Source organism: Bufo bufo, chromosome 5 (genome assembly GCF_905171765.1).
Source record: "Bufo bufo chromosome 5, aBufBuf1.1, whole genome shotgun sequence".
Taxonomy (NCBI): domain Eukaryota; kingdom Metazoa; phylum Chordata; class Amphibia; order Anura; family Bufonidae; genus Bufo; species Bufo bufo.
The window spans coordinates 51,631,830-51,655,054 of NC_053393.1; the positions used below are offsets into that span (position 1 = coordinate 51,631,830).

The window sequence follows — 23,225 nt, forward strand, 5'->3', positions numbered from 1 at the left end:
ATGTCACATTTGTTTGTATCTGTACCTAAAATATGCATAAAATACATCATAAAACCCATACTTCATACATGGATACTAAGGCTTAATAATAGCAAACAAAGCTATGAAAACACTAGAGGATAAAACATGTCTTTACATTGAGTTTACTTTGCATACCATTATAACCTTTGCCAGTACCATAATACTGCTGGTTGGTTTAAGGAGAATTGAGAAGTATCGTTTCAGCTTAATATTTGTGCTAAGAAAATATGTGTAACTAAATTTTGTGATGTAAAAATATACTATAGAAATATTAGGTTGTTTCGATTGTTTTTTAGTAGATACTGTAAATGTTAAAGTTGCAAGGTGGTGCCGTTTCCCTTTCAAGAGTATGTGTTGGACACGATCCGTGAGGGAAATTATACGTGTATACACAGATGTAGCAGATGTTATTTTGACACAACATGCTGTGATATCACATTGAGTAATCTGTGGATTTCCAAGAGGCTAGAGATAAATCCTCTAAGTTGTCAGATGGTCCTTTTTAGATTGCTCATTGGTTCTCTAGCACCTTAAACAATAATGAAGAATGGCACATTTTAAATCGAAATGAAATTGAGCCACTAGATGTACAGTTACACTTCCTGATGATACAGATAGTTTCCATAGTAAAATCCAGAATGTTCCTTTGTGCATTCTTTTATTGCTACTCCACATCTTTTTGATTATTGGTATAGAGTCTTTAAATCCTTGAAATTCTCTGGTCCATGCAATATACTTATTACATAATTGCTTATGCCAAGTTTTCAGATAAATTGATGGAAAATATTGATGATAGTGATCATGAAGAACATGTCCATAATGGGTCAACCGAGGTTCGAGCCTTTAGCTGAAATCCCAGCACCTCCAGTGGCGAAGTCCTGCTAGCAACGTTAGATCAGCAATCCATACTAAACAGCTCCGAGTTCTGGATATACCTAAGTCTCATCTTACATTGGTAATTCAACTGAAAAGAGAAACTTCCCATTGATATCTGTATGTCATTGTCCTGCTCTTCTGGATTAGAAGTCCAATGGTCGAATCATCATCGTTGTTGAGCGTAATGAGTAACTTGGACCTTTGAAATAATGCCACTTTATGCCATTCAACTTCCCATGATTTTGACCAGCGGTGTAATACATTCCATTAAGATTAGAAGGACCACAGGCATCGAACCACCAACCTGCGTGAAGAGGCAGAATGAATATGTAAGTCAATGGTTATAGATATAGAGCAGCATTTTAAATGAATGTCTACCATATTTTTTATTAATTAAAGAAACGTTAAACAAAAAGAGGCAGGCCCGGTGTGGTTCGCAGACCACAACACAGATACGATTAATTATGTGCATTATACCTTACAAAAATGACATCCTAAATGTTATTCAAGTTGTGGTCATGTGCTTGTAATTTCCCTATTCTTATCTGTGATGGATAACATTGCCACCATGCATCACATATAGGGTTTCAGCGAAGTAAATCCCTACAGTGTGTACCACGTCATCAATCATGTGCAATACATTGAACTGGGTGACTGCTCAGAGCTACTGAGTACAAGTCATTCAGACTATGGTGGGCTAGAAGGTGAGGGAGCAAGAGTGGACAGAAGCTACATTGAGTGGAGAACATCAAAGGACTCTTTTAAAGAAGTAAAACAGCGGCACCAGTAGAAGTAAGAACAATGGCAAAACATATGATACTACCTCTACTCACAATATATAGTATATGTATGACAATTGTTTTTCAATCCAGAAAACTCCTTTGAACCCTCCCCCCCCCCCCCCAATGATCTCCCCGACCTTTGTATGTTCAAGCAGAAAAGCAACAAAACAACACTGTTTTGAACAAGTCCAGTTTGGGCTGTGTGACTAGGAGAGTGGTTCTGAGGGTACTTCAAGTTATAATGAAGATAGAACCACAACCTTTGTGATGGCTCTGATCACAATCTAGGCTGAATTTGAGCAGATTGAGTTGAGAGCTGTATAGGCTGTACTTGTAGTTCTCCTTCAGCCTGTGTGGAAGAGTAGAGATAGGTGGAATGAGATGAGCAGGCTGGGTAGAGGAAGAGAAGGAAGATCACAGACCCTTCCTCCCATCCTTGTATGGGTTTCAGCATTAACTTTTCATGTTGAGAGATTTTCCAGGCATTTAATGCACTTTTGAATTGTTTTTTAATTGAATTTCTTGACCAAATTAGACATATCATATGGCCAACCTGTGGCTCTCCAGCTGTTGCAAAACTACAACTCCCAAAATGCCTAGACTGCCTACAGCTATCAGCCTACAGCAGGGCATGGTGGGAATTGTAGTTTTACAACAGCTGGAGAGCCACAGGTTGGCCATTCCTGATATAGATGGTGGCGGCCAGCTAATCACGCTCAAATGGATGGGGTAAGTATAATTTTTTTGCTTTTTTTTTAACCACCATTCAGGGAAAATCAATTTGCTGCCATGAAGCACAAGGAAATTCGGCTTTGTGGTGAATCAAATTTTCCCTGAAATTTGAATTCAATCAACCATAACTACAACTCATCCTGTAAAATTAAAGTTCTCTTCCAGCTACATTGAAGGAAATATAAGAAAAAAGTTAAAACAAAGAGGGGAAAATTTTTACTGGTACTTAGAGTTAAAATGTACTCAAGGCAGCCTATTTTTGTGTCCAAATATATTTAATTGAGACATACTGTAAATTCAAAATCTATGTCTATCTTTTTTTCTTTTTTTTTTTTAATCGGTGGGGGTCTGACCTCTGGGATCCCCACCAGTCCTGATGATGAAGGGACAGCAGCACATTATTCAGTTCTGTATCCTCTTCACTGGTTTTTCCTGCAGCACTGGGTCAAATAAATGGTGTTCCTGACACAGCCGAGGGTCAAGCTTCTTATTATATCTATTTTCCTTTTTGGGTTTTGAACTTTCAGACTCAGCTTAATAACAATGATGAAAAATGATTTTCCCGATACCCAGACACCTCAGAGTTGTTCTCTGTTTCTCCCTAAGCCAAAGAGACCTTGTTCGGACCCCAAGATCTAAGCTCCCAGTCTCAAACCCTTTGTGTGGAATTTTACTCCGAGGTACAGTAATTCATCTAATTTGACGGAATATCATTTATCTCCTTGGCAATGACAAAGGGCTGGCTGCCATGGAAGTTAATTTATGTGTGCACTGTATATGAGCGCTGCCTGTTGTGTCAGGAAAATATCATTCGGGCTTGTCGGCACCGTTCTCTCGGATAATCCATTTTGGATTCCCTCTTCTAAGGTAACCCTTCACAGTGAAGTCCATGGAGACAGATTTATATCACATTATTTGGCATCTTTTTGTTTTCTTCTAGTTCATGATGTTTTGATTGCACAATAATAGGAATTGGACTGACATCAAGAAAAAGAATACTTAATCCTTCATAGATGTGAAGACATCAATTTACAGCATCTCAGAGTGAAGATATTTTTAAAGGTTAGAGGGGCATTCCCATCTTAGAAAGTGATGGCATATTGGTAGGAAATGCCATCATTTTATAGTCGTGGGGGGGGGGGGGGCCCCAAGCATACTGAGAATGAAGAGGCTGTCGCGTTGGTGTTTTCTGTGCACGGCAGCACTCCCAGCCACCCCTCTGAGTAGGAAACTGCAGTTGACCCCATTCATTTAAATGGAGCTGTGCCCCCATGAAGGGAATGCAGAGCTACACCAGCCCCACAGCACCTTCATTCTAAGATTTGGCTGGGGTCTTATAGGTCAGACCCCTACTAGTCAAAAACTGATACCATATCCTAGCAATATGCCATCACTTTTCTAAGAAAAATACCCCATTTAAGCTAATATGCACCAATGTTAGATAGTTTTCGGCTCCCATGTCTAAGGCCAGTGTCGGACTGGGGTACCTAGGGCCCACCAGCAAAATTTATTTTGGGGGCCCACCATACAGATCCATTCAAATATAATAAATAATCTAACAAGTTTTTCATATGAACATAGGCTGGTTGAGGTGCTGTATATTGAATATATGTATGAAGTCCAGTAAGTCTACTGTATTATATGCCACTTGTGCAGGGGGTGGGAGACTAGGGGCCCACTTTGCTCAGGGGCCCACCGGGGGTTTCCCCTGTACCCCTGTGGGCCAGTCCGAGCCTGTCTAAGGCTAGTTTCACACTAGCATTAAAACCATCTGGCAGGCCATTTCTGTATAGATCACAAACATGTTGGATAGGTTGTGGTTTTTGATATTCCTCCCACTGTCTAGAGAAAGAAAAGTCATCAATAGTGTTTTTACTCTTGGTGCCCTCTTCCTAGTAAATTTTCACCCGATGTTAACAAAAAGAGCATCAGTGGTACGTACAGGAGTAGACATGCTACTAGCACTCAAGTGGGCAGTGGAGATCTTGTGATGTCATCTATGGCTGTTGTGTCACAATATCACACCCAGGGGCATAGCTATCGGGGAAGCAGGGGAAGCGGCTGCTTTGGGGCCCTTCCCAGAAGGGGGCCATCCAAGATGAGGAGGACTAAAAAATTTTGTCAGGGCCCCCTCAACAGTATTACACAATGAAATTATATACTGTGGCAGTATAGATGGATGGAACAGCAGCCGGCCCTGGTCAGAGAGAGTGATCTTTACTAGCCACATGAAAGAAAGGGGTTGCGAAAAAATTACTCGGGGAGGGGGGCCCCATTCAAAAATTTGCTGTGGGGTCCAGTTATTTCTAGCTACGCCACTGATCACACCCCACTGTGCAACAACACTCTGCAAACATTGAATGTATCAATCATATACTCACTTTATAAATTGATATAAGACACTTAGTAAATATATTTGGATCAAAATCATTTGCTTCCATCCACCACGGCAAAGTGACCTCTTTTAGATGGGACCCTGCTCTATAAAGAATCCTCAACAGGCCTCAAATAAATTTAGGGAAAGTAGGCACCACCTGAGAATACCGTAGGTCATCAATATCTGTAGCTCGGAGAACCCTTTCAACATTACTAAGTGCTACTAATGTTTTTTTTATGTAAAGCATAGTATTTTATTGAATTTAGTTCCTAGTTTTTTCTTTTTTTGTTATAAGATTCTTTATTTCTCCCTCTAATAAATACAAAACAATGTATCATACAAAATGATATATCACAAATACAAAAACCCAAATTATGCAAACCTTCTGTGTTGCCGACTGCTGAGAGAAAAGGAAAAAGAGAAATATTGTGCCCAATGTAACTGCTGTTCTTAGATATTGTATGTAATAGTCCAACTTTCCAACAACACACAGAAATTATCTATTTTCCTTTCTTAGAACATATTGCTTTCTACAAACTGAATATATAGCGCTTTGTTCTCGGACAATATGTGCCAGCATCAACAACTTTAGAACTGCCCGTTTAGAGACAGTAGAGACATCTCGAAGGGTGAAAACAAATGGGTCTATAATCAATCCAACCAATTATGCCCCTGCAAGAGGCTCCACCATGCCACGCCAATATCAAAATATTTGGGTCAATAGGATTAGGGTGGCGCCCTTATGTTGGCATTGTGGACATTCACTTAAAACCTTTAATCCTATAATGTGTAACCAGTTGATGGGAGTAAAATAAAATAAAAAATCCACTAATTCACCAATTTCTAGTTTTGCTAATAACAATATTAGTAGTAGTAATGCCTACATTTATTACATTTTGATTATATTAAATATATGATGTGTTAATTTCTAAGATTTATTTTCCAATAATAATAATGGTTTTACTTGTAGCACTCTCCACTACTATAATTTTATTTTCTCTAAGGATGGCTTTTCAAATTGTTTTACATCTTACTTTTCAAATTACATTTAGGCTACTTTTACACTTGCGTTGTTAATTCCAGTATTGAAGATCTCAATACTGGAAATAAACTGATCCGTTTTGATTTTACACATCAGGATGCATCCGTTCCGTCAGGATGCGGTTGTGTGAAATCAAAACTCAAAAGAACGTATGCATCACTAAATACATTGAAAGTCAATGGGTGACAGATATGTTTTTTTAGGCTCCTAAAAAACGGATCCGTCACCGTTGACTTACATTGTTTTCAGTGACGGATCAGTTTTTTTCCTTTTTTTATCACCGGACGCAAAACCGCAGCTTGGAGCAGTTTTGTGTCCGGTCACAAAACGGAATGCTGCCAGAACGGAAGACATCCTGATACATCCTGAGAGGATCTCTTTCCATTCAGAATGTAGTAGGACTAAACAGAACCGGTTTTTTTCCGGTATTGAGATCCTCTGCCGGATCTCAATACCGGAAAACATCAACGCAAGTGTGAAAGCAGCCTTATATTGATTTGTTTTTTTCTATGGCATTTTTTTTTTTTTACAACTTTCTTACACACTCTCAATTGATGAGAGCTACTAAGCTGCATGGTCTCCCATGGTTCCAGCGGCAGTAACAAAAGCCATTCTATATTTCTATATACGCCCAGTGATGTAATATTATGATACCTAGTTAATATAATGTACTGTTATCTGTACTGGAAAGGCTAACATAACACAATACATCACTGTACACAACTTGATGGAAGACATTGATTCTTTGGAATTAGCATAGGGTACATCAAAGAGTTTTCTGCCAAGTGTCAAGCTCTGACTAAGCAGCTGTGACACGGGCCTGCTCTCCGTCCATCAATGCCCATAGCTATTCCTTTGTAGGGTTTGTTATTCGGTCAGCGTGTGCTATTCCTCACTGTGCATCCAGAACAGTTCGCTCATTAAACATCTTAGACTTGTACATGCTAATTGTTCTCTTGACTTCTATGGAAGGACTTGCTGCCCTAACATGCTTTAAATCAGGCATATGGACAACATCACATCTATTCGAGTAGAGCAGTGCATGCAAATCAAGTGCTGGGCATTCATTTTAATTTTAGATGGAGGGTCTGGACTTTCAAAACTATCACGTAGAAGTTAAATATATAATATTTATGGAGCCTGTGTTGGTTAAAATTTGGGGTTTAGAACTTGTCAGTAGCAGTCATGGTAGTCACAGCATAGACCAGGGACAGCGCTTGGGTGGCAACGCTGGAACGGTAGTGACATTTTCAGATGACTAATAGGTATTTTGTTATATTATCACATCCCCTAATGTTCGCATGTCCCAAACCACTTTATGTAACTTTATATAGAGAGTTTGTACATTTTCTTTATTTTAAGAAACAGATTCTTGATCTGTGGTAGGCCTCTGAGAAACCAAACAGGATACTGTTGGATAGATACTTATATTGTGGGATGATAAGCCCAAGAATGTTGCAATACTAGTAATTGGAGTGTCATTGAATCAACTTGGAGAAAGCCTGGTGCCGGTCAGCCCCTATGTCTTGTCTTTATTTATTTTATGCACTTATATAGCGCTGACATATTCCACATCACATTACAAACATTAGTATTCGGCTGTCCTCAATGGGGCTCACAATCTAAGCTCCCTTTCAGTATGTCTTTGGAGCATGGGAGGAAACCCGAGAACCCGGAGGAAACCCACACAAACATGGGGAGAAGATACAAACTCTGTACACCCTCCCATTGTGCATACAGCGATTGGTTCCTAGCAATTTAACTGGTGGATATACCGACCAATCTTGTGCCGAGAGTAAAGAGAGCGCTTTTGTTTGTGCACCCCTAGTCTGGACAGGGATTTCTCCCTGTGTTGTCGGAGCGCACACCTGGGTGGCCATGGTTGTCGCCCAAGCAACTTTAATGGAGATCATTTATGCCACAATGATCATCATATTGAGTGTGTCAGCCTATAATACACTGCTCAAAAAAATAAAGGGAACACAAAAATAACACATCCTAGATCTGAGTTAATTAAATATTCTTCTGAAATACTTTGTTCTTTACATAGTTGAATGTGCTGACAACAAAATCACACAAAAATAAAAAAATGGAAATCAAATTTTTCAACCCATGGAGGTCTGGATTTGGAGTCACACTCAAAATTAAAGTGGAAAAACACACTACAGGCTGATCCAACTTTGATGTAAGGTCCTTAAAACAAGTCAAAATGAGGCTCAGTAGTGTGTGTGGCCTCCACGTGCCTGTATGACCTCCCTACAACGCCTGTGCATGCTCCTGATGAGGTGGCGGACAGTCTCCTGAGGGATCTCCTCCCAGACCTGGACTAAAGCATCTGCCAACTCCTGGACAGTCTGTGGTGCAACGTGACGTTGGTAGACAGAGCGAGACATGATGTCCCAGATGTGCTCAATTGGATTCAGGTCTGGGGAACGGGTGGGCCAGTCCATAGCATTAATGCCTTCGTCTTGCAGGAACTGCTGACACACTCCAGCAACATGAGGTCTAGCATTGTCTTGCATTAGGAGAAACCCAGGGCCAACCGCACCAGCATATGGTCTCACAAGGGGTCTGAGGATCTCATCTCGGTACCTAATGGCAGTCAGGCTACCTCTGGCAAGCACATGGAGGGCTGTGCGGCCCTCCAAAGAAATGCCACCCCACACCATTACTGACCCAATGCCAAACCGGTCATGCTGGAGGATGCTGCAGGCAGCAGAACGTTCTCCACGGCGTCTCCAGACTCTGTCACGTCTGTCACATGTGCTCAGTGTGAACCTGCTTTCATCTGTGAAGAGCACATGGCGCCAGTGGCGAATTTGCCAATCTTGGTATTCTCTGGCAAATGCCAAACGTCCTGCACGGTGTTGGGCTGTAAGCACAACCCCCACCTGTGGACGTCGGGTCCTCATATCACCCTTATGGAGTCTGTTTCTGACCGTTTGAGCAGACACATGCACATTTGTGGCCTGCTGGAGGTCATTTTGCAGGGCTCTGGCAGTGCTCCTCCTGTTCCTCCTTGCACAAAGGCAGAGGTAGCGGTCCTGCTGCTGGGTTGTTGTCCTCCTACGGCCTCCTCCACGTCTCCTGATGTACTGGCCTTCCTCCTGGTAGCGCCTCCATGCTCTGGACACTACGCTGACAGACACAGCAAACCTTCTTGCCACAGCTCGCATTGATGTGCCATCCTGGATAAGCTGCACTACCTGAGCCACTTGTGTGGGTTGTAGACTCCGTCTCATGCTACCACTAGAGTGAAAGCACCGCCAGCATTCAAAAGTGACCAAAACATCAGACAGGAAGCATAGGAACTGAGAAGTGGTCTGTGGTTACCAACTGCAGAACCACTCCTTTATTGGGGGTGTCTTGCTAATTGCCTATAATTTCCACCTGTTGTCTATCCCATTTGCACAACAGCATGTGAAATTGATTGTCACTCAGTGTTGCTTCCTAAGTGGACAGTTTGATTTCACAGAAGTGTGATTGACTTGGAGTTATATTGTGTTGTTTAAGTGTTCCCTTTATTTTTTTGAACAGTGTATATATACAGCCCTAAAGTAGTACATAACACTATATATATAGTGCTGATATCTGATACAATGGGGCTGTATGTGTAATAACAGTGCTCCATATATCACCATAAGGCTGCATACTGTATATAATTATGGTGCTTCATATATCATTATACAGCTCTGTATATAGTCATGGTGCTCCTTGTCTCACTATTCAGCTCTGTACATAGTTATGGTGCTCCTTGTCTCGCTGTACAGCTCTGTATATAGTTATGGTGCTCCTTGTCTCGCTGTACAGCTCTGTATATAGTTATGGTGCTCCTTGTATATATCATATCTCTGTATATACTGTAGTTATGGGGCTCCTTGTATATATCATATCTCTTTATATATATATATATAGCTACAATGCTGCCTGTGTCACTATAGAACTATATAGCTAATGACTGAGTTCTGCATATCACTATAAGGCTATATATAAATATATACAATGATGGTGCTCCATATTTGACTATAAAGCTGCATATATTAGGGTCGAGGAGCTCTATCCGGTTATTATAAAGGGGTTTTCCAATGTACTTTTGCATTGGCCTCATCTACCAGCAATGTGCCTACAGCTGAGAGTTTGATGCATCCTTCTACTTGGGTTGGCCTTGCCTGATACATGGGCGTAGTTATAGCCATATGAGGCCCAGAGGTTGGGAGTAGTGATGAGCGGGAGGTGCCATATTCGATTTCGCGATATTTCGCGAATATTCGATTAAATATTCATCTTATATTCGTCGAAATGGAATATTCGCCATTATTCTATTTTTCGCGAACAATATGCGATTTAATTATTCGCGTATTGCGATTTTCTTTTAACTGTATAAGGCAACTTTCCTATTTGTTGGCTATGGCTAATATGTGTATTTTACGAATATTCGCTATATTGCTATATATTCTTGTTTTAGAATATTACGAATATTCTAAAAAAACAAAGTTAGAGCAATATAGCGAATATTCGTGAAATACACATATAGACTGCAATTTAGCTAATATAGTGCTATAATCTTTTTTTTTATAGTCTAATTTTTTTTGTCTCTTCTGACCTTCAGATTTGGAAAAAATTTACACTATAAAAAATACTATAGCACTATATTAGCTAAATTGCAGTCTATATGTGTATTTCACGAATATTCGCTATATTGCTATAACTTCGTGTTTTAGAATATGACGAATATGACGAATATTCTAAGCTACGAAGTTATAGCAATATAGCGAATATATTCTTTTTTTTTTTTTTAAATCTGTACTGTTATTCCACTTTGGCATACTCCTCCCCGACAAGCGTCCCCGTCACCATGGGAACGCCTGTGGGTTAGAATATACCATTGGATCTGAGTTTTCACGATCTCAGGGAAAACTCAAATCCAATGGTATTTTCTAACCCACAGGCGTTCCCATGGTGACGGGGACTCTTGTCGGGGAGGAGTATGCGAACAACTATACAGATTGGAAAACAAAAAATGCGAATATTCTAAATAACGAATATATTCCCTATATTGCTATATATTTGTTTTTTAGAATATTCGTCATTTTATTTTCCATATGAAAACATGATTCCTTCCTGCTTAAGTTGCTTGTGGGCCAATGACTCATTGACCCACAAGAAAGAAGCAGGGAGGAATCATGTTTTTAGATGTTGAAAAATGACGAATATTCGATATAGCGAATATATAGCACTATATTCAAAATATTCGCGAATTAGCAAAGTTGCGATATTCGCGATTAATATTCGGTATTCGAATATTCGCGCTCAACACTAGTTGGGGGCGACAATGAGGTGCAATAGCATCGTATTTTCCTGTGGGGAATAACAATATAGTGGCTTTTGCTTGAATGTGGGCTTTCCGATATATGATGCTATTATACATACCTTTAATTATTGTTACTTTTGCTGCTGTTTTTATTTTCCTACACTAGGTGGTGGGGCTACATCTTAATTTGCTATGGGGCCCCTATAAGTTATAGTTACACCCCTGCTCACCTACAATAAGTTCCCAGTCTGCCCCTGACTGTTATCTATCGTTATTAGTTGTCATTGACCCCTACAGATTGCTGCACCATTTTACACGCAAAAAAGTTGCAAATAATCAAAGGCACAATTCAGTTATTTGGTGATCTCATTCATTACTATTCAACAGGGCTGTCATGCAGCAGCTCCTGATGTGTATTCATACTGAGCTCACGGCAATGGGCCGATATCACTGGGCGATGATTGAGAACAAACGTCCATATGTCAACCGATCTGCGGCACATTCATCAGGATCTCAAAAACACTCAAACAGTACACGTCGAAACTCCATACAACAGCAATAATAGCTCACAGATCATGCATAATACCGTCTATAGTGCTCACTTAATAGCAGACACAATGATTAGAATTAGTTACTGGACTTTGATCCGAATTTCATGGAAAATTCGATTTGCCACAAAGCCGAATTTCCTCGTGCTTCGTGGTAGCGAAACAATTTTCTCAGAATTGCTGTAAAAAATAAAAAAAATCATACTCACCTCATCCATTTGCTCACAACTAGCTGGCCGCTAGATCTTGCATTAAATCCCATGCATGGTGACGAATGACATCACCACGCCGGCTGACATGATGACATCAGTTCGCGCTAGATCTTTAATGCAAATGGAGGAGGTAAGTATGATTTAATTTATTTATTTTTAAAAATTTTACGCTGTGTTATTACTGTCATATGCTGCGATCAGCTATGAACGCGGCATCTGAGGGGAACAATGATGGGGGGCAGCGCAATCGCTGCTCTCTATCATTGCACCCACTACTTTGTCACCCACAAACTCGTCATAAAGCCAATTTTTTTGTAAAATTCGGCGAAGCAGCCGAATCGAATTTTTAAATACTTTGCCCATCTCTAATTAGAATTTACTGACCACTCCTATCAGACAGCGACACATAGGACAGTAAACTCGTGGTTCATCCTCTATAAGGCCTGAAGCACACGACTGTTTGTAAAAAACGCATCTTCAAAAAATACAGATAACGTCTGCGAGCATTCCGTATTTTGTGGAACGGAACATCTGGCCCCTAATAGAACTGTCCTATCCCTGTCCATAATGCGAAAAATAATAGGACATGTTCCATTTTTTGGCGGAACGGACATACGGAAACATTGAAATAAATAATTCCGCATACGGACCGCAAAAAAACCCCCGGAACAGACACATAAAGAAAATACGTTAGTGTTGTGAGGCCTAAGTGCTCCCCATAGCACTTGTATACATTGCCGCTACTTCTGTATGATTAGAATATATCACACCATGTATGATACAATGTGCCGACATGCTCCAAAAACATTAATACGGTCTTAAATGGAGGTCGTGTTTTTCTTTTCCTTCCAGCTTTGGGTTTCGAGGTACATTTGTATGACAAGGCGTGTATATTTGCTTGCACTCACATCTTTCACTGACTACATCAGTGTTATGTCGGATTGAAGGGTCGGTAAGGGATCAAGGGAATTCTCCATCGGAAATGCTTAAAAAATGAATTGAGTTCATGTCAGTGGCATATGACTGCATGAAAATCCGTGAAAATGACCATACGCCTGCGATAATATTAAAGCCAATCTGCTCTTCAAAGCAAATCCCGGGGAATGAATAACACAATAAGTAATAATGTAAATGTTTTCTCTCTGCTTCCAAAGACATTTCTCAAAGTGCTTCTTCCAGATGAGCGATAGGAACTGTTAATGGCACATGACAGCGGCCAATAAAAACACCAGACGAGGTCTATGAAACAATAGGGCTGTTGTATTCTTCGCCCACAAAGTGCCTTCTATGCATAGACCTAGCTGAGTACCAGAGAGTAATAATTTACCTGCAGCATGATAACAGTCTGGAAGTGATTAGTACAATGTCAGTCCTGTCTGTATGGACACAAATAAGCAATGTACATTACCAAGCGGACTCTCTAGCATAAATAGAAAATTACCTTTGTGAATAACAATTTAAAGGGACTGTCTACTTTGAACAATCCTTATTTGCTGGAAGAATATTCTGATGATCATTTAATGGAAAATCACAAAACATGTCAACCGCAGCCAATGTAAGAATAGGGTCCCTTGGGCCCACCAGAAGAAATTGTCCTTAGGGCCCAACCTGTAGATAATCAATACAGTCTAATAGGTTTTGAATCAAAGAAATAGGTAAGTGATTGGCTTCAAAGGCATCTCCAGATGGGTTTATTTCTACTAGACCCTTGGCGCCCACTGTGGTATCAGAGCCTGGGCCTTCCAAAGGATCCTCTGGTACTATGGTGGGCCGGTCCGACACTATTAGCAGCCACTCTCTGTATTTTTTGATTAGCGGTGGGTCTAGATGGACATGTTTTATATATACATGATGGAAAAAAAAAATCTTCTTCTTTGGGCTAGAGATATTGATGACCTATCCTCCAGATCAAATCGCTGGGAGTCCGGTACTGATTAGCTGTTTAGGGCTGCTGTGGCACCAGGAACTATACAGTGTATGGAACTGAAGGGAGATAGCTCAGTACACCATGTAGTGGCCGCTGGTGTACTGCAGCTCAGATCCTGTTCAAGTGAAGGTTCAGCGTTGGAAACCAGTCACCAGCACTATGGCAGCCCGAAATAGCTGATCAGTGGAGATAGGAGTGGGTGTCAGTGGTGGAACCTGCACCTATTTGACATTGATGGCATATCCTAGCGATATGCCACCTAAATCTGAGATGGGGCAACCCCTTTAAATGGTCCTCATGGCCGGCTTTGGTTCGCTATAAGCTCCTATGGAGATTGTCACACTTTAGTCTTGAGGACTCATAGGTGACAAGACTAGTTTAGAAATGAGATATGGGTCACCTGTAATTATTGTTGCGCAAATCGAAGTTAACAAAGTGGACTTCGATTCGAATTTGGGGAATAATTAGATTAGTCACGAAGCTTTTTTCCTAAAGTGGTGGTAAAAAACAAAAAATTACATACTCACCTCATCCATTGGCTGCTGCTGGAGAGCGCAGATCATTGGAGAAACCAGGTGAGTATGTACAGTTTTTTGTTTTTTTTTACTTCCTGTAAAGGGGCACATATCAGGGCATAACTACTGTGAAGGGGCACATGTTAACATGTTAGCATGACTATGATGAAGGGGTCACAATGTGAGCATAAGTACTGTGAGGGGGGAAACAATGTTGGCATAACTACTTTGTTGTGGTATAAAGGGTAATGAATACTATGTGGGGGCATTTAGGGGACTGGGTGTGATTAGATGTGTATAGTTATGTTTTCGGTGGAGTTAGAATCATGGCCTAGTAAGAAAAAAATTGCCGCACATTGTGTCCCTCTTCATTCTTTTCAAAAGTTCGGAGGTATGATCATTAGTGTTGATCAAGCACCATAGTGCTCAGGTGCTCGAGTAGAACACTTTGGGATGCTCGGGTGCTCTAGTCTCCCGAGCACAATGGAAGTCAATGGGAGAACCCAAGCATTAAACCAGGCACCCCCTGCTCTGAAGAGGGGAGGGTGTCTGGTTCACAGGAAAAGGTCAAAAATTGATGAAAACACCACTGAAATGGTTCGGGAACAGCATGGGGAGGATGTCTGGATGCATCTTGGACTCCCAGGTCGCTGCTGAGAACCATGTTGTCTGAGTAGTACGCCACTTTTACAGACTGACAATAAATACGCACAAAACCGAAGATAAAATCCATTTTAGTGGAAAAAAAATTAGAGAACATTCTTTCCTGTATATTTACTTGTATATAAAATTACAAGGAAGAGGCACTCCGATACAACCTGTATATCACATAAAGGAGGGCCTCATTCACATTGTGGTACAATTGTTCAGGTAGTGGGACTCCTACACTCATAAAGCCTATGCACTAAGTGAAAGGGCTGCCAAAAATTGCAAGGAACCGGCACTCCAATACACCCTGTGCTACACATAAAGGACGGCATCATACACACCCTTAAAAATATATGATTGATGCCCTGCTGGTGACCATCTAAAACATTTGGGGCGAGGGCCTGCTGGTGATCCTCTAAAACATTAGGGGCAAGGGCCTGCTGCTGATCTGACCATCTAAAACATTATGGGCGAGGGCCTGCTGGTGACCCTCTAAAAGACTAGGGATGAGGGTCTGCTGCTGAGCTGACCCTCTAAAACATTAGGAGCGAGGGCAGCCTAATAAGCATGTTGATATGATGGAGGAGGAGGACGAGAAAAGGAATATTGAACCATATACCCTTTTTTGTGGTGGAAGGGGTGCACAGGAATACAGTGTATTCAATACACCATAAAAGACCGATTTAACGTGCCTTTATGTTCAGCCGCTTTCCTCTGGTGGAGTAGAGAAGTCAGAGGCAATCCAGGCCTTGTTCATTTTGATAAGAGTCAACCGGTCAGCATTTTCAGTTGACAGGCGGATGCGCTTATCAGTTATTATGCCCCCAGCAGCACTAAATACCCGCTCTGACAAAATGCTGGCGGCAGGGCAGGCCAGCACCTCCAAAGCGTAGAGCGCCAGTTCGTGCCACATGTCCAGCTTGGACACCCAATAGTTGTAAGGCACAGAGGGATTACTGAGGACGCTGACATGGTCTGATACGTACTCCTTCACCATCTTCCAAAACTTTTCCCTCCTTGTGACACTAGGCCTCACATCAGGGTGAGGGTGCTGGCAGGGTGTCATGAAACTGTCCCAGTCCTTGGAGAGTGTTGCCCTGCCTCTGTTGGAACTGCTGTGTGTTCCCCTCGTCTCCCCTCCTTGGTTGCCCAAGGAACTACGTACTACGTACTCCAGCGTTGTCAGCTGAAAATTTTTTGGATTAATTTTTCCACAAGGACCTTCTGGTATTGCACCATTTTGCTCGTCCTTTCCACCACATAAATGAGAGATGAGAAGTTCTCTTTGTAGCGGGGGTCAAGAAAGGTGAACAACCAGTAATCAGTGTTGGCCAAAATGCGTATAACGTGAGGGTCAAGGGAAAGACAGCATAACATAAAGTCAGCCATGTGTGCCATAGTCCCAACAGACAAGACTTCACTGTCCTCATCAGGAGGATGACTCTCAATCTCCTCATCCTCTTCGTCCTTTTCGGCCCATCCAATCTGAACAGATGGAATAAACCTGCTATGGGTACTACCCTCTGTATTGGAGGCAACCGTCTCCTGCTCCTTCTCCTAATCATCATCATCATCCAATTCGCGCTGAGAAGATAAATGGAGGGTGGTCTGGCTATCACCCTGTGTACTGTCTTCCCCTTTTTCCACCTCTTCCACATGCAAAGCATCCGCCTTCATTGTGAGCAGCGAGCGTTTCAGTAGACACAAAAGTGGGATGGTTACGCTGATAACAGTGGCATCGCCGCTCACCATCTGTGTTGTTTCCTCAAAGTTGCGTAAAACCTCACAGAGGTCAGACATCCATGCCCACTCGTCGCTTGTGAAGAGCGGAAGCTGACTGGAAAAGCGAGGACCAGCTGGTATTCCACTATTGCCCTCTGCTACTCACAAAGCCTGGACAACATGTGGAACGTGGAGTTCCAGCGCGTGCTCACAGCGCACAACCGTCGGTGAGCTGGGAATTGCAAGCACTGCTGCAGCGTTGCCAGATCGGTGGTAGCTGTAGATGACTTTCGGAAATTGGCACACACGCGGCTCACCTTCACCAGTAGCTCAGGCAAATTGGGGTAGGTTTTGAGAAACTGCTGAACCACTAAGTTGAACACGTGGGCTAGGCATGGTATGTGTGTGAGCTTGCCGAGCTCCAAAGCCGCCACCAAGTTACGACCATTATCAGACACAACCATGCCAGGTTGTAGGTTGAGTGGTGAGAGCCACAGCTCAGTCTGGTCCCTTATATCCTGCCACAGCTCTACGGCGCTGTGCTATTTGTCACCTAAGCAAATTAGTTTCAGCACGGCCTGTTGCCGCTTTCCCACTGCAGTGCTACACTGCTTCCAGCTACTTGACTGGCTGACTGGTGCTGCAAGATGAGAATTCAAAGGTGGAAGTGAAGGAGGAGAAGGGGGGGTTGCAGCCACTAATGTAGGTGGTAGCGGAAATCCTGATGGAAGTAGGGCCGTCATCTTTTTCTGACTGTGGATGCTCAAGAGTTTGGGAATCAGTGCACAAGATCTCCTCATGTCCCTCTTCAAAGGGGCTTGGCGAGCGGCCCAAATCAATGAATGGCGCTGAAAAGAGCTCCTCAGAATATCCGAGTGTGGGATCACTTGTTTGCCAAGACTCTTCATGGTGGGAGGAAGGAGGATCAGGGTGAGGATTCTAATGAGCAGACTTTTGGCTACTGAGACTGGAATATGTGGAAGACAGACTGAATGTCACAGATATTTAGGATGCACAAACGTTATACAGGAGATGTAGCACAGGTAATGTCGCAGCCAAACAATTGTACTGAATGTCACAGATATTTAGGATGCGCTAATGTAACACAACAGATGTAGCAGAGGTTGTGTCACTGTCAGCAGCGGCCAAACAATTGCACACAATTTAGCGCAGGTTGCGCTAATAATATATATTGCAGCCAGATAAAACAATAGTCCTTAAAAGGACTTTTGGGTCTCTAACACCTTCCAACAGTAAACAATTACTGTCCCTACACTATCTTTCCATTCTGCTGCAGCTCTCCCTGACTAAGACTATATAGCACCCAATGACGCGTTCCGGCCAGACAATCACTGTAATGGCAGTACCCAACATGGCTACGGCATTACAGTGAGGGCCAGTACTTGTTCGCACGTTTATTGGCTGCGTAGCAGCCAACAAACGTGCAGGGAGGAAACTCGAGCATCGCGCTCGAGCAGACACGGTGTTCGGCCAAACATCGTTGATATTGCCGAGCATCGCGATGTTAGAGTGAAAATGGTGTTCGGCCGAGCATGCTCGCCCAACACTAATGATCATGCATCTTAGGAGCAGGATGTAAGCGGGATGCTGGGGAGCCACAGCTGTAGGTGTAAGGCACAGGAGAGGAGGATGACTGCGCCTTTTACAGCAGCATGCATGTCACAGGCAGTGTGCAGACTCCATCCCACTGCAGGGAGGATATGGATAATCTACAGGAAAAATTCTGGAGGAGTTCTAGTGACCGTAGCAAATTACACAGGGTGAAGAAGGTAAGTGATCATCACCCAGTGCAAACTTGGATTGTTTTTTGCTATAACCCAGACCCATTATGATATTTTAGTACTCACAGGGCCGTTTCTTGGGCCGGGTGGCCGCCCGGGGCGCTGTCAGAAGGGGGGCGCTGGCAGGGCACAGCAGGAGATGAGCGCTGCACTTCCATTATGGAAGCTCTCACTCATCTCTATAGTCATCTGTATCGCTGTCCTCAGGACGGCGATACAAATGTCTGTGCTGCGGCAGGGGAGAGAGGTGTGTCCCCTCCCTGTTCCTCTGATAGGCTGCCGGCTTAGTGCTGGCAGCCTATCAGAGGCCGATGCAGGCGGCGCGATGACGTCATCACGCCGCCTGAGCCAGCGAGGGACACAGGCCGGAAGAGGCCTGCTTCGCATCGCTGGAGGAGGTAAGTATACTTTTTTTTTTTTTAAATATATGTACAAATTACAATACTGGCACATAAGGGGGGCTACTGGCACATGATAAAAGGGGACTACTGGCACATAAGGGGGACTACTGCCACATAAGGGGGGACTACTGGCACATAAGGGGGGACTACTGGCACATGATAGGGGGGACTACTGGCTGATAGGGGGGACTACTGGCACATAAGGGGGACTATTGGCACATAAGGGGGACTACTGGCACATAAGGGGGGCTACTGGCACATGATAGGGGGGACTACTGGCACATAAGGGGGACTACTGGCACATAAGGAAGGCTACTGGCACATAAGGGGGACTACTGGCACCTAAGGGGGGCTACTGGCACATAAGGGGGGCTACTGGCACATAAGGGGGGCTACCTAGAAACTGCACTGAGTACCCTGTAAGAGACAACAGTGAAATCAGAGATCATGATTACCAGTCAGGATACAGATGGGTAAGTAGTTTTTGAGGGAGGTGATCTATCTTTTAGACAAAAAAATAATTATTTGTTCCTGAACTCACCTCCTGTTAGCATCAATGCACACTTGCACATACAGTTGTCATTATCGGCATCCTTTGTGCTGAAATCCGCCCCGTGTAAGATCAGACTGCTTTGTTTTCCTGCTGTTCCGCTGTGACCTTTCAAGTATAATCTGGAACAGACCAGAAGACAAAAGATAAGCCGTTTACCTTGTAATTACAGAATAGTTGATTTTTAACCCCAGTTAAGGATCTTGGTAAAATAACTGGACACACCGGACATCTAAACCTGGCATTAGAGCAAAAACTAAAATAGTGCAATACAATACAATAGCTTGCCGCAATCTGAATGGACTTTGTAATAGTTTTGGGCTGAGTTAACTTGTCGGTGATGAAATAATGAAAAAGAGCTAATGTTTATTTATGGTAATTAAAAAATAGTTGACATCAAAATTTTCTCAATGAACATTCTTTATGCACTAAGCACAAATAAAGCAAGTATCTATCTATCTATCTATCTATCTATCTATCTATCTATCTCATATCTATCTATCTATCTATCTATCTATCTATCTATCCATCATCTATCTATCTATCTATCTATCTATCTATCTATCTATCTATCTATCTATCTATCTATCTATCTATCTCATATCTATCTATCTATCTATCTATCTATCGTTATCTATCTATCTATCTATCTATCTGTCTATTTATCTATCTATTATCTATCCATCATCTATCTATCATCTATCTATATTCTATCTATCTATCTATCTATCGTTATCTATCTATCTATCTATCTATCTATCTATCTATCTATCTATCTATCTATCTATCATCTATCTATATTCTATCTATTATCTATCTATCTATCTATCTATCTATATTCTATCTATATTCTATCTATATTCTATCTATCTTTATCTATCTATCTATCTATCTATCTAATTATCTATCTATCTATTATCTATCTATCTATCTATCTATCTATTATCTATCTATCACATATCTATCTATCTATCTATCTATCTATCTGTCTATCTATCATCTATCTATCACATATCTATTATCTATCTATGTATTCATCAATCTATCTGTCCGTCCATCATTTCATCCCCCTATATAACGAATTATACAAAAATAAAATGAGGCAGCGCTCCAATTCATGTGAAAGGGTGATGGACCCACTTTATTTCCCCAACTGCAACATTTCAGCTCATCACAATGAGGCTTATTTCAGTGCTTGGGGAAAGCTTAATTGTGCTGGGCTGAAAACGTTGCTGACACAGGCTATCAAGAGTAAAAAGTCAAAATACAGTTTATTTTCCTTCCAAAATAATATCGCCAAGGTTATGCATTCGACTCTGGAGCAATTTCACAGGAACGTTAACATAAAGAAAATCCGGTACCTGCTCGTCTGGGTGCTAACTATACACGGAGGTTTTTCTCACCTGTGCGCCCAGCATGAACACTAGATCAGAACTTTACACAGCAAGAATGTCTTGCAGCTTTCAGGCTGTGACCCTGAATGAGGCTCTCAGACCTATATGCATCCCTCCAGTGATGAGGTCAGTAGCTACACCTGGATTTGGCTTCAGCTAGAAGAAAATGTTGTACTGGAGTGGGGAGGGTAATGGCAGGTCCTACTACCAACCTACCATTAAAACAAATTAGCTGATTATACATACTTGAACAAAAGTGTCTCAGTAAACTACACTTTGCTGAAGCAACCCAGCTTTTCTGCATTCTTATACCTCACACTACTAAGAAATCTGGGTGCGATATACACCCCCTCCAGTACTTTACCAGACACGGTTACAATGGATTTTCCAGTTTCAGGGCACTGAAGGTCAATTTATGGATAAGCCATCATCAATATCAAATCAGCGGGGTTCCAACTCTCCATACACACATCAATCAACAATAGTATAACAACATAAAATAATATAAAATGTAATAATAATTATATCTCAATAATAACAAGATGATGAAGTAAAAGACAAAATCTAATAAGGGTAAGAAAGTTCATCCTAAACTCTAGCTAATGACCATGTCCCTTTTCTTGCCATAACTGCAATCATATCTTTCTATTTTCGCCTAACGATATAAGGTTTATATGCTTCGGGCTGTGATTGTACAGAGCGCGATGTCGTCTACATACTTTCTATAACACGGGCATTGTGCTTTTCAGTTATCCATCCACTGCTTGCTGTATGTTGATCTTTTGGATATGTGTAAAGATACAATGTGACGATTAATGTACGTTTCAGAGACCCTGTTGTGTATTAAGAGTTTAGAAACACTCATTTTTCACTTAAGGCAAAACAAACAGCTTTCATGGTGGTGAATGAAGAGAGCTCCAGAATCATGTAGAGAAAGGCTCCGTCCTCCGGTACGGCCCGCATCATCTGTCTGCGGCATGGCCACATGCACCAAGCATAATAAATAGCATGTCACCCAATGCTGCGAGGGGGTAATTACAATGTAAACACTTAACAGAAAGTAGAAGCAAGAAGGTTACTGTATCCAGAATTCTGAGGAACCAATGTGCCCCCAATACCACAGTACAGCAGGGATTCTATCTATCTAGCAAAACAAAAAAAAGGGAAAACAACAAAAAGCGAAGAGCAGCACACAAACCGCAATAGAAGTGCAAATTCCTTCAAAAGTCCGGCGACCAAGGTCTTGCTGAATACATTGAAAAAAAGGAAGGCAGCACTCAAAAAATCATGAAGAAAATGGGGGATTTATTAACCACGTTTCAGCTCTCTCTATGGAGCCTCTCGAATGTGCCATATCCAGTGCTAATATAGCATACATGATTCTCAACATATCTCTCAATATAATTCAAAAGTTGTGCCAAAATACATAAATATATAAAAAATAATTCATTTAAGTCTCCATAATGACATTTCCAAATTCATGCAAAATTGCGTAAAAATTTTAAAGTGCCATTAATTCATACATTAAGCTGCAATAATTATGGCGCCTTAGGCTACTTTCACACTCGCGTTTGGTGCGGATCCGTCGCGGATCTGCACAAACGCTTCCGTTCAGATAATACAACCGCATGCATCCGTTCAGAACGGATCCGTTTGTATTATCTGCAACGTAGCCAAAACGGATCCCCGTCTTGAACGCCATTGAAAGTCAATGGGGGACGTATCCGTTTTCTATTGTGTAAGATTGTGTCATAGAAAATGGATCCGTCCCCGTGGACTTCATACTTTCACACTCGCGTTTTGGGGCGGATCCGTCACGGATCTGCAAAAACGGATCCGTTACAATAATACACCCGCATGCATCCGTCATGAACGGATCCGTTTGTATTATCTGTAACATAGCCAAGACGGATCCGTCCTGAACACCATTGAAAGTCAATGGGAGACGGATCCGTTTTCTATTGTGCCAGATTGTGTCAGAGAAAATCCGTTTGGCTCAGTTTTATCGAGCGGACAGCAAAACGCTGCAGGCAGTGTTTTGGTGTCCGCCTCCAGAGCGGAATGGAGACGGAACGGAGGCAAACTGAGGCATTCTGAGCGGATCCTTTTCCATTCAGAATGCATTAGGGCAAAACTGATCCGTTTTGGACCGCTTGTGAGAGCCCTGAACGGATCTCAGAAACGGAAACCAAAACGTCAGTGTGAAAGTAGCCTTAGCTGCCAATGCCTCATGAGGGCGCTATAGGTGAGGGCTTTTGAGAATGGGTGATGGTGGTGGCTCTCTGTATTTAGCCCAACGTGTTTGATAGGGTTAATATCAGTAAGTTATGGTCAGCAATGTTCGCGGCGATCATGTGCTGGGATC

At 42.1% G+C, this 23,225-nt stretch overlaps 1 protein-coding gene across 1 annotated transcript in view; it reads right to left on the minus strand.

The window, feature by feature from the left end:
* Positions 1-316: 316 nt before the first annotated feature.
* The window catches only part of ANGPT1 (angiopoietin 1), a 349,933-nt gene continuing 327,024 nt past the window's right edge, over positions 317-23,225 (minus strand). Inside the window, exons 8-9 of the mRNA XM_040432391.1 lie at positions 19,458-19,588; positions 317-1,201 (exon numbers count right to left, since the gene is read on the minus strand). Of these exons, the coding sequence (XP_040288325.1) occupies positions 1,041-1,201; positions 19,458-19,588 (292 nt within the window). The 3' untranslated portion in view covers positions 317-1,040. The remainder of the gene's footprint in view (positions 1,202-19,457; positions 19,589-23,225) is intronic.